The following is a 13,123-nucleotide window of genomic DNA, read 5'->3' as shown; positions in this document are numbered from 1 at the left end:
AGACGTATATTTGATTTCCAGGATCAGTGGTTTTGGCGAGTCAGAAACAACAGGGTGATGGATGGATATCCCATGCAGATTACCTACTTCTGGAGGGGGCTGCCTCCCAGCATTGATGCTGTTTATGAAAACAGTGAGGGGAACTTTGTCTTCTTTAAAGGTAAGAGAAGTGAGATTTTGTGTAATACTTTTGTCTGTGATGATTTCTTGGAACATATCTTGCTTATTTTTACTAATGATTTGTAAATCATGTTGCAGATCGGTAGTTAAATGAAGAGAATATGAGTCATATTTTCTCATTTTGGCAACTACAACTTTGATTTATGATTACCCTTCAGAGTATCAGAACATTTACTCTTACATATTAAGTAAAAATTTGGAAGTATAAATAAGAGACATAGCAATGCAGTGATCCTTTATGAAATCTTTTTTGAAAAAAGTAGATTAGGAAGGGAGAATTCAGACAGCCCATTTTTTTCATTCCATTTTTTTTGTGGTTCTCTTTGCTCTTCAGTGTGAAAAAATAAATACTTTTTCATTGATGTGTATTTAGCATTTTAAAAGGCACATAAACTCCAGAAAACATGTTGTATGTGTTTATTTGGCATCTATGCTGCATATCTCTCTCTGTACTGCACTGTACTTATTTTACATGAGAACGAGAAGTTTCCAGTGTGAAAAAATAAATACTTTTTCATTGATGTGTATTTAGCATTTTAAAAGGCACATAAACTCCAGAAAAAATGTTGTATGGATTGAATTGTTGCTAATAGTTCTTTTCAATATTTTACTTGAGGCATCAGCAGTTATTCAAAATTAAAGTTCTTGAACGCACACCTAATTTATATTTAATGAGAAAATTATCCTATATGTTAAATAAATACCCATTTAGCAACAAAAAGAATGAAAATAATATAAATTATGTTTTATAAGATTATTTCTGAGAAGACAAAAGAAACTGAATAGATGTTTGAAAAATTATTCAGCTATTTAATGTCAAGAGAGTTAGCTCATTTCAAAAAGGCAGGAAAAAAATTAAGTTGTTATACCAAAAGTGAATTCATTTTTACCAGTGAAATCATTAACAGGGAGATAGAAACAATAATTTCTTCACCTTGGAAACATTATCATATTGGGAAAGCTAAATGGAAAATGTTTAATAACATTTAAAACCAAACAAGATGAAATTTACATTTACTAATATGGAAATTGTATTTTTTGTGAATCATAAAGAAAATTACATTCCATATAGTATATCATATTTTCTAGTTACATGACTGAATACAGCATATCTCGTGCCATAATATAAACTTCATGTCATAAACTCTGGGAAGTTGGTAAGATCAAGAATCATTATCAATGTACCTCCAAATATCTATCCCTCTGCTTAATTTTTGGGGACATGGAAGGATACAAAGATTATTCTGTTAATACTCTTTTTGTTCATGTTCCTCAAGGGTCCATACTGGGACCAGTATTGCTTAGTATCTTCATTAATGATATTGACAGTAGCAATGACAACAGCCTCAGCAAGTTTGCTGATTACACCAAGCTGGGTGGTGTGGTCGATATTCCAGAGGCACAGGATGCCATCCAGAGGGACCTGGACACGCTGGAGAAGTGGGCCCATGGGAAACTCATGAGGTTCAACAAGGCCAAGGGCAGGGTCTTGAACATGGGTCAGGGCAATCAGAGATATCAATACAGGCTGGGGAAAGACATGCTAGAGAGCAGCCCTGTGGAAAAAGACCCAGGGGTACTATTGGATCAAAAGCTGGACTTGAGCCACCAATGTGCAATTGCAGCACAGAAGGCCAATTGCATCCTGGGCTGCATCAAGAGAAGTGTGGCCAGCAGATTCAGAGAGGTGATTCTGCCCCTCTTCTCTGCCGTGGTGAAACCTCACCTGGAGTACTGCATCCAGCTCTGGAGCCTTCAACACAGGAAGGATGTGGAGCTGTTGGAGCATGTCCAGAGGAGGGCCATGAAAATGATCCAAGGGCTGGAGGCAGTTGAAGTTGTTCAGCCTAAAGAAGCAAAGACTCTAGAGGGACCTTATAGAGACCTTCCAGAACTTGAAAGGAGCCTGTGAGAAAGCTGGGGAAGACCTGTTCAGAGGAATGTGTAACAATAGGACAAGGGGTAATGGTTTCAAGCTAGAGAAGGGTAGATTTAGGTTGGAGATTAAGAAAACATTCTTCAATATGAGAATGTGGATCACTGGAACATGTTGCCTAGAGGGGTGGTGGAGGCCCCATCCCTGGAGACATTCAAGTTCAGGCTTGATGGGGTACTGGGAAATCTGGTCTGGTGTGAGATGTCTCTGCTTATCGTAGCGGGGTTGGACTAAGTGACCTTTATAGGTCCCTTCCAACCTGACATTCTATGATTCTATGATCCTATGATCATTGCTACATAGAGCAAAGAAACCACCCTGTGCATACCAGACCTTTATCTTGATTATGCTGGGGTCCATTGCCAGAGCTTCAGTCAAAAATGATCAAGCATAGTCTTATATGTGCTTTCTTTTCATTCCCAATTACCTCAGAACATGTTTCATAATTTTTTAACTCTTCTCACAGTGCTGACTGACTCCTGGTTGGTCTTAGAGGAATGGGTTGATTCATTAGTTCCATAGGTTACATATAACAAGAAACACAGGGAGGAGAGGAACCCCACTATTTAATAGTGGGGAAAATAAATAAACAGGTTTTATTTAAGCAAGAATAAGCAACAGGATTGTGGTCTTGGAAGTCATAATATTGCGTTCTTTTCTTTTGTCATCATTGCCAGTTTATGCTCTCTGATTTCAGATTGGCTAGGTTTGTGCTTCACACTGATTTCATATGATACTTGGATTTTCTGTTGCAGGTACTTTTCCAACTGTTTTTTTTATAAAGTTTCTTCAATTGCTTTTTTGGTGACATTTGCATCCTTTTGGTTTTGGGTTGGTTTTTTTGCCTTTGTTTGCAAAGTCCTTGTAGTTTCTTGTACCATTTTTCTGGGGTTTTTTGTTTGTTGGTTTTTGTTTGTTTGTTTGTTTTTCTTCTCTACCCCTTCCTCTTCATGATTTCCAATATTTACTTGATGGTAGGGTTTTTTATCAGTGTAATTCACATTTTTCTACTGTCACAAAGTCAATAAGTTGAAAGGAGACTTTTTTATGTGTGTCCTTCGAAATTTCCTGTTATCCAAGGATCTCAGCTGACTTGTGAAACACAATTATAAACGGACTGTAGGTAACAATCATTGTCTCATTTCTTCCATTCCCTCACAAAATTTCTTCCTGGGAAAAGAGTATATGAAAAGGGCACATTTCTCCCAAAGGTGCTAGAAATAGCCAAACTGATTGTTGCTAAGATGTTGAGCAAGTAGAACACGTTACGTAAGTAGTGTGCTTTACCAATTTAAATCTCAAGTCTGACTTAGAGATGTGTACAAAAAGCACATATCTAAGGCAATATTTATGTCCATTGTTCAGAGAAAAAAAAAATAGAACAGATGAAGGGAATGCCTTCACAGAGCTTGGACTGGAAAAATATCTGTATTCGCACCCCTCAGAAAACATTTTCCAGATCCCTTTGTTTTAAGGCTGATCAATTCTTCACAGCAGAAAAGTGTGATGTTTGTGTGAAGACAGCATTTACTTGCAGATTTTAAAATAACATCTCCAAAAATTCTTCTCAAGGTATCAGTAACATCCAATGTGCTGTAAGTGTTTTGAATTCAGTGTTCTGAATCTCTGGTGTGTGCTGGAGAATCAAGTCAGTGTGTAAATACCCTCCTTCAAAACAGCCACTGTTTCTTCTGCAGATGCACAAAGGAAGGTTCCAGGCACACCCTCCATCTCCATTGTCCTCGTTCACTCACTTAGGAGTCTTTTTTACTTATGTTGAACATGGCCTCCTGTGACTGACCAGTTTTTCAGTCCTGCTTTTATACTTGTGAAATGGCATGTCTACACTCTGAGGAAGATGAAGAAAGGCACGAACAAATTTACTCATCTGCAATTGCTAGTGAGGAATTGCTAGCCTGCTTCTCCTTATCTGTCTACACTGTCATAACTGCAGGATAAACAATATCCTGTTAGGCCAGTGACATTTTTAAGATGCACTCAAGATAGACCTTGTGAACCATCCTGAATTGAAACAGTGTGTTTATCTCTTTAGAAATCCACAAATCTATGCTTTGTTTGATTTGTTTCAATTCTTGTCTTTCACAACAGTAAACATAAATTTTTAAACACTTGACTTAAATTATAAATCAAGTTTAGATAGTTATTACTTTTTTTTTAATTAGCATTAGATTTTTCCTTCCTTTGTGTATGCAGTTGGATTAATGATAATAGTAGACTACATCTTTACAGTAGTAGAAATACAGATTAGTAAAAGCATAAAAATATTTTAAAACTAACATTTTTTTAAGTCGTACCTATGTTGTAAAATATGAGCCATGAGTAAATTATATAAGATGGCAGCTCGGGATGGAACATTTTTTAATGAAACTTTAAAACATCTTTATACCTTATTACTTTGCTATGAGAAATGTAGTTACTCTTAATTGTGCTAATAAAATCCATCAGTATATTTACACTGGTTTGTCATTACTCTCATTATAATACTTGAGCAGCCTGAGAGAACTTGCATGTGTTAAGTGTCTTTAGAAAATCAAGGTGAATTAAGTTTAAGACTATTGGATCAAGTGTCTTCTTCAGTTTTAAAATTTAATATTTTTTTTTATTATTATTTTCACTGTTTAGATTTTTATTTCCTTTGTGTAATCAGTATTTAGTTACTCAAAGAAAAGCAATTGTAAAAATTCAGTGCTGAGCCTGTAGCGCAAAGTGATACTTGCTCATTTTGGGTGGCTTAAGATACTTGGCCTGCATCCCTGTGACTCTTAATCCTTATAAAGTACATAGCAAGTTGGTGAATGGCTGCTTATAAAGAGCAGATGTTTGCGTTATTATTATTATTCGCTGCTGGTGTTCATGCTGAATGATAACGAGAAGGTGGCACCAGAATGATACTTTTCTTTTTCCTTTTTTTTTTTTTTTTTTTTTTTTTTTTTTTTTTTTTTAATGAGGAAATGTGAATAGTAAACTGTATTCTTTGTACCTGTGGGGATTTATATGGTGCTAAAAATGAAATTGTCAAACCATCTGTGCTTTTGAAAGTTATGGTAAACCTAATGTAGCAGTAGAAGGCTGCTGTAAAACTCAGACTACCAGTGGCACCATCATAACTTTCAATTGCATTTATCCTACTGCTTGACAGTTTTATTTTTATGAATAGATTTACTGTAGTGTCAGATCATGGAGCAGAGAAATAACAGAAATTTAATGTGGGAAACAGAGAATGAAAAAAAAGGAAGCATGAATAGTAATATGGGGCACTAGTACAAAGACAGTGGATCCAGGATGAAAGATCAAAATTGAGAGCAAGGGTTACTGGAGGAAAAAAGCTTTCAGAATTAGATATTAAAATTTTAACTGGTTTCAATCAAATATAGTTCTTAAAAGTTTTGAGAATTTGTTTCATCGGTGTAACACTTACAGTGATTATATGCTATATGCCACAGAGATCTTGTAGTACACAAATATTATAATTGTATATACCATGAATCAAAAACTTGGCTGCTGACAGCTATTCAGCATTCTGAGACTGGAAGAACTGCAGTTGCTAAAAACTGCATAATTGTTTGCAGTAGTGAGTAGGTAGTTGAACAGTCTGAAGACTATTTGGAGTTAAATGTTTAATATTTAAAGTGAAGCATAATGATAGATATCCTTTATTTCCAGCAATTTGTTTAGAATATCAAAGATGTTGAGAGACTTCATATAACTGCAGTCACAGTTCATCCTTCTCAATTGTTTCCTTACAGTGATGATATTTAACAAAGCATAATTGCAAAGACAGTTTGACTTTTTTTAATCGCTTCATTTTCAGCTTGTTACCTTACCATTTTCTTTGTTATTATATTAGATTTTACATTAGGGAATAAAAGCAGAGAGATGAAATGTTGTGAAGGCTGGTCAGACTTTGTGAAACACGTGGTGCTTTATTCTCTGTGAGAATAACAAACCCACCAACCAGACCATAAAAAACAACTTTATAAAATAAATACAGAGGTGATTTCTGCCAAGGGCATAGGTTAGGACTCTGGAAGAGCATTAGTTATCTGTAAGAAGGATCAAACTGTAACTATTATAGTTTTGTCACATATTCCTTATTTTCCTTCTAATCACAATTAATGAAGTGTATTGACTTTTTATTAGAGTAAGTGGAATATGAGATAAATGAAAGCACACTGTCTTAAGCTTTCATTTTTAATATTATTTAAGATACATAAATATAATTTAGAAATAAAATGACCTAATGCTTATCACAGCCAGACATCTTTGTGCTAATTTTCAGCTTTAACTCCTAGTAGTATTTGGTTCTGATTTTGAAAGCTTCTGATTTTTTCTGTGTTTTTTGGAAATCCTCTGATCAACAGCTATCCAATTCCCTCCAGCCGAGGCACAGAAGCTGAACAGAAAAACCAACAAAACCAGCTAAAACTCCCTGAAACAAACAAATTAACAAAAAAAAACAACCAAAGTGGAAACTGGCAGCCATATGGAGCATTTGGATTTCTTATATACAGTCCTTCCCATTAGCAATCAGCAGAGTTGTAGCAGACTAAACATGTCTTCCAAAGCACATGTTAAATGCAATTCCTTCTTGTTAGAATCAATGGAAGTCTTGCCCACATATGCTAGACCTCTCAATGCCCTGCTGTCTCTAGAAAATACAGTTAAGTTTACCTTTTCTCTGTTTACCCTGAAAGAATTTGCTCCTTATTAAGGAATTAAGTGAAGAAGTATTCAATTTCTTGTATCGTGTTCCCACATATGTGCTTTCCTTCTACTTCAGTATATCTGAGCATGCATAAATACCTGATTCAGTGGTGCTGTCACTTACAAGGCATGTGCTCAACCCATCTTTATTTTGATATGACCTGATCTTGTTAATAGCCAAATTTGCCTTGTTGCATATGGCTGATAACGATCTATTCCTAATAACTGCTCTTACTCATATTCCCTGTGAGGCACAGAGAAAGGTAATGGCATTGCATACATCACAGCATATGCCTCTCAATGCTGTGCAACAGCTGTCATTTTGAATGATCTTCTGAAAGATGAATTATCTGGCTCAGTATCATTCACTGGATGCCATCTGCTGTACACACCATAAGTACCAACTAGTCAGGTCCCAAACACATGGCTACTTTTGAAACTTCCAATACCATCTGAAGCCTTCTGTGTCCTGTCAAGGAATTGGCAAAAGGGTTAAACCACATGGGAGAGGAACAGTGAATGACTGAAGATGCTCCCCCCTGTCATGATCAAATCCTGTAAGTGAATTTTGTAGGGAGTTTATAAAAGTCAGCTGTCACTGTTTGACTCAGGTCTGACAACAATGCTCTCGATCCCCTCCCCCTCCCACCCAGGTAGGGAAGGAGAGAGAGAAAAAGAGAGAGACTTGGCTGGACTGAAAACTAAACTACACAGCTTTAATTAAACACTAATGATATAAGAAAATATATACAATTATATACAGATTTGTTCAGGTATGTGCAAGAGCCTCTCGCCTCCCCCCACCCCCAGCAACTCCCACCACACTCCCCTGAGCTGGAACAGTTCCAAGAAATCCCGGAGCTGCTGCTGGAGAAAGCACAGAGTGATGAGGGTCAGGAGAGCTCGAGCCTAAGGGTCGAAGGTGATGGATGGACGGAGTCCTCCCCGGACGCCGGCTGTGGATGGAAGAGAAGGGAAGAAGAAGCAGGAAGGAAGTTGTCTTCTGTGATCTCTGACCTTCCTCTGAGCTTACGTAGATATATGGAATGGAATATCTCTGGCCAATTTTGCTGTCTGTCTAAATCAGCCTCCTACGGGGGGGTCACAGATCTCCCCGTAGTGTCTAAGTTGGCAGAGTAAAGGTGCGACCTTGAAGCCCCAGCAGTTAGAAAAACATTCCAATGTCTTATCACCCTAGCTAGAACAGAATTTTGCTAGTTAAAAGAAAGCTTACTGAAGGAAAAAAAAAAAAAAAAAAAGTAAAAAGGAAAATTTGCTTCATCCTGGCTCAAACCAGGACATCAGCTTAGCATAGAACTTAGTCCCAGGTCAACACAGACCTTGGCTTTCCATAACTGCGCTTCATAGATCTCCATGTCTTTTTTATTTTCAGAACTTCAAAGGGCTCTGTACATATCCATTCTTTGAACCCTTTCTTCCCTCAACTGGCAGGGGGAAGAAGATGAATCTATTGAGCAAACTGTAGTGTTGGGAAGTGTGTGACAAGTGGCTGTAAAGAAGGTGATAAAAAATTTACTCTGGAAACCCAGTATGGGAGGGACTGAAATTATATCCCCTGTTCTAATTAGAACTCTGATAAAATGAAAGCATGCTCTAAATCACTACAGTACAAACAGAGAGATTAAAACTCCCTCCCATTAAACAAACATTTAATCCCACTGAGGGACAGCTAAAATACAAAAACAACTGCAAACCAGCTCTCCAGGTTTTCCATCTTGGTGACTCTGGCATACACCTGATAGTAGATCTTTGCGGTAATATTACATTTCCTTATAAAATATTTATACAGCATGCTGCCTTAACCTCCTAAGTCTTGTGTAACAGCCTGTCTAGCCTTACAGGTAGGTACAATGACTTAATCAGCCATGATTTTCTTCCAGTGCTCTGTCACCCTCACAGTAAAGAAGTTTTTCCTCATGTTGAGGTGGAACTTCCTGTGTTGTAACTTGGTGCCATTTTCCCTTGTCCTGTCACAGGGCACCACTGAAAAGAGACTGGCCTATTCCTGACATCCACCTTTCAGATATTTCTAGACATTACTAAGTTCCCCTCTCAGTCTTCATTTCTCAAGACTAAAAAGCCACAGGTCTCTTAGCCTTTCCTCTTATGACAGAGGTTCCAGTTCTTTAATCATCCTCATAGCCCTTTGTTGGACTCTTTCCAGCATATATGTTCATGGATCTTCTCTAGACCTTCCTGTGATGCAACTCAGAATGGCCTACATGACATCAAAGAATACCTTCTCCTTCAGTGTTATTATTATTACTAAAAATAGCAATGTTCTTTGGAAACACAAAGGTGATACTTTGAAGAGAAAACAAGGACATGGTTCCTACTCAATGGAGCCTATAGTTTGTCTTAGAAAGAGCGTCCCTGTGGCCTAGATGACATATATGCATCCTGAAGACAGGCCTTAAAGCAAACTCTTTAGATAAGCACTAAAATACAAATTATGCTCCCTTTCCCCTATTTCTAGGGGGAATATGAGAATGCTAATTTCCTTTTTTTGGCCAAAGTTGTCTGTGTTAGAAAGAGAAGTCTCTACTGAAAAGACACAGGTGAAATATGTATTTTTAAGAAGAATTAGAAGAAAGCAAAAGTGTAAAAAGTAGAAGATAGTTGCAAGAATAAGACAGGAGGTACAGTATGTGGAGAAGACCCTAGTAACATGTCTAGAGAACAACACAAATATTGGGAACAGTGTTAGACTAAAGGCTTTGTATGAGATAATGAACAAGGTGAGATAATCATGGAAGTATTCAGTGAAGAAGAGCTTGGCTAGAAAGCTAGAGCAAACTGAAGGTGAGAAAGTGGAGTTGTGTGCTGGTGAGGTAAGATATCTAGTTAAAAGTGAGAGCACAGGAAGGATCGTGTCCAAGATCAGGCACGGGGGAAGGGGCTGTACTGCAAAACACTGGTGCAACTAAGTACTTATTTGTATTTAAGACAGTTTAGGTAACCTGAGGCTTGTGTAAACACTGTGCTAACACCAGCTAGAGTCATACAACTACCTTGTATCAGCATGTAATAAGTCAGTTGGGTGGTTTTGAATGATTAATCACCAACAACCAAAGAGGAAATCTTACTGCCTCTGGTACTAAAGGCAACACACCATTAATTCAGAAGCACAATGTTTTCACCTGTGGGATTTTGTAATGTCAATTCGTGGTCTTTAGGCCACACTAAGAAAATATAATTTTTTAAAAAAGTTAATTTCTATAGTCTTCAGAAATAGCCTGTACATCCTTGAGGAGGAGAGTACAGAGTAGTAAAATAATATGTTCTCTATGACGATAGTAGTTTATTCATTTTATTTTTCATATATTTTCTTACATCATTTTGTCTTTAAATTCACTCTTTTTCCTCATGAAATGTGAATCTGCTGTGTAGTATTACTGTAAATGTATTACATTATCAACCACAGGGCCTCTTGAGATTACTCCATTCTGGGTTTGATCCCTATAGAGTTGCTCTCAAAATATTCTGTGGGTTTATTGAAAGAGAGGTGCTTTATAAATCCAAGGTGTCTGTAAATCATATTTAATTTTGCATTACCTTCAGTGTTAGAAGATTTTTCATTTCATTGTGTTTGGCAGAATCGCTATAGCCCTTTGGGAGTCTTTCTTATTTCTTAGGAGTGTATGAATAATAACACTGTGAGTACTGAAGACTAACACACATATATGTATGTATATATATGCTTTTGTACAGGTAACAAGTTCTGGGTTTTCAAGGACACTACTCTCCAGCCAGGTTATCCTCATGATTTGGTAACACTTGGAAGTGGAATTCCTTCCCATGGTATTGATTCAGCAATTTGGTGGGAAGACGTTGGGAAAACCTACTTCTTCAAAGGAGATAGGTTGGTATAGGAATTCTGCAAGGAAGCAATTTGGTTGATGTCAGCTAAGTGTGTTAATTTTTTCCTCTGTTTCTTAAAAGGAGAAGTCAAGCCACTGGAACAGTTCATTTTCTGTGAATGAATTTAACTTCTGCATAGAGGGCCAGAATGTTTTCACATTTCTTATAACTTAAATTATATTTGTATGAGTATACTGAAATGAGTACATGTATATCCAGTGGAAAAGTTATTATTTAGAAGTCAACAAGCAAGTCATAATTGTGGCAAATTTAAACTTAAATATTCAAAGTAATGTAGTTACACACACTCTTACTTACTCCTTTTTGTCTACATTTCTAACCTCTAACACATTAACAGGCAAGGCCTGATCCAAAGTTTCTTAAGGTCACTGGAAATGGCTTCTTTGCTACTATTAAAAGATGACGTAAGAAGGGGAAATGACAGCTAAAGCAGGAAGCTAGAGAACAATTTGAGCAGTTCCCTATTAATTATTTTTAAATAAATCTTACAGTTCCCTTCAGAAGGGACAGTTTTTAAAATGATTAATAAAGAACATTAAAAAATTGTAAAATCTGAGTTATTTTCTAGTCCTGAAAGTGACTTGCACTAGTCACTCAGTGTCTCTGTGTCTTTATTTCCCTGTCTGTAAAAATAAGGGAAAGAATATTTGTCTGCTTTATAGGGATGTCAAAAGAACTCATTAGGTTTTGAAACCTTGCAAGTTATCTGAATGATTTATTTTACATGTTTTCAATATGTCATTATGTTTGTTGATTGATGTATCAATGTGCAAAATCTGAGTGCTCAGAGACAATTATTCTCTAGTAATAATTGCAATGTTTTTAATAATTTTATTAAAAGTATTAAAGCTGCTTTTGATACTGTGTGATACTTAGGATTATGAGACACTAGTAGTACCTATGGATCACTTAGGAAATTAATCCAATGCACATAATAGAATTTTTATAATGCACAACTGTTGATAATTTTTATCAGTACTGTAATATTGTATGACAAATTGCCACAACCAATTTTATTGTTAAATCTTTATTTAAAAAAACAACAACAACAGACAAACAGCAAAATAAATAAAATATTCTCCAGCACTCACCATTAAGAAAGTAGATAGCTAAGTAAACTGTTTATAGTGTTTGAAAACATGTGAACATATGTGAATACACATAATTTTAAGCAGTCGATTTCCACAGTGAAGAAGAAAGCCACCTTAATAAGTTGATTCCCATGGTTGACCAGATTAAAAAAAAAAAAAATTAAAAATAGTGTTCTGGGAAAGAGGGATGGAAGAAAATGTAAAATAGTTGATATAGAAGAAACGCAGATGAAAATGGAGATTAGCAAACAGAATATTAGGCTTAGGGAAGAATGAGAATAAGAAAAAACAACAAAACAAAAACAAACAAACAAAAAACTGAAAGAAAGAGAGAACAGACAAAAATGAAAAGAGAAATGCAAACCAAAGACGAAGTACAGAGCCAAAAGATGAGCAAGAACTGGTTGCAATATTATTGATATCAGAGCTTTTTTACTACTTATACATATTTGCTTCTTTCACCATGTAAATGCTGAAAGATGTTGTATTTCAAGATAAAGAGCATTGCTTTGTTGGCTGGTTACTGATACATATGTGATTAAATTAAGAAATCAAGCTATAAAAATAATTTATGCATATGAAAGAAAAAAATGCACAATTTTTAATGTAACTCACCAACTCTTAACCCACTTATCTGCAGGCTTTTAATTTCATTGAAAGTTTAAAGCCAGACAAATGCCCCACAGAGAGAAATTCTGAGGAGTTTAGACCATTTTGTTTTTAAAAAAGATTAAGACCTTAATGGATCTGAGTGTCTAAGTACCTTTGCAGAGACAAAATATCATCCACTTTAAAACTCTTTAAATATATCAGGAAAGATCATAACCAGGATTTCTAAAAGATGAAGTCAAATTAATTAAAATGAGAAAAAGGGTCATGTTTTTAACACTGACCAGATTATCAATGAAAGTGACATATTCTCAAGTTCTTGATGTCCTGAGATGGTGAGTGGCTGCATTGTAATGTAATTTTTCACATGAATAATGTTAATTTTGAAAAAAAAAAAAATCTCCAAAAAAACTATGCTCTAAATTGGTATACTTTATATTAGTGAAGCCAATCGAAATGTATAATTACTGACCAAAATATTATATCAGAGATATAGAGATACAGGAAATTAATTCTTAGAACTGGCTTATAATAACGCATGCATAGCAATTTAGCCAGCTCCATAATGACAAAGAAATTATCAACATTATCTGTAAGTATAAATTAAAGCAAAAATGTAAATTCTTCGTACGTGTTCAGGTTGCCTAGAATTTGTATGCTGAAGCTTTTCAAACTGGAG

The 13,123-nt window shown here is 35.9% G+C and overlaps 1 protein-coding gene across 1 annotated transcript in view; it reads left to right on the top strand.

Annotated features, from left to right (window-relative positions):
• The window catches only part of MMP16 (matrix metallopeptidase 16), a 182,367-nt gene that overhangs the window by 160,010 nt on the left and 9,234 nt on the right, over positions 1-13,123 (top strand). The window contains exons 7-8 of the mRNA XM_051612188.1: positions 22-160; positions 10,574-10,724. Of these exons, the coding sequence (XP_051468148.1) occupies positions 22-160; positions 10,574-10,724 (290 nt within the window). The remainder of the gene's footprint in view (positions 1-21; positions 161-10,573; positions 10,725-13,123) is intronic.

This window comes from Apus apus, chromosome 2, assembly GCF_020740795.1.
Source record: "Apus apus isolate bApuApu2 chromosome 2, bApuApu2.pri.cur, whole genome shotgun sequence".
Lineage (NCBI taxonomy): Eukaryota > Metazoa > Chordata > Aves > Apodiformes > Apodidae > Apus > Apus apus.
This window is presented reverse-complemented; position numbering and strand designations above follow the sequence as displayed.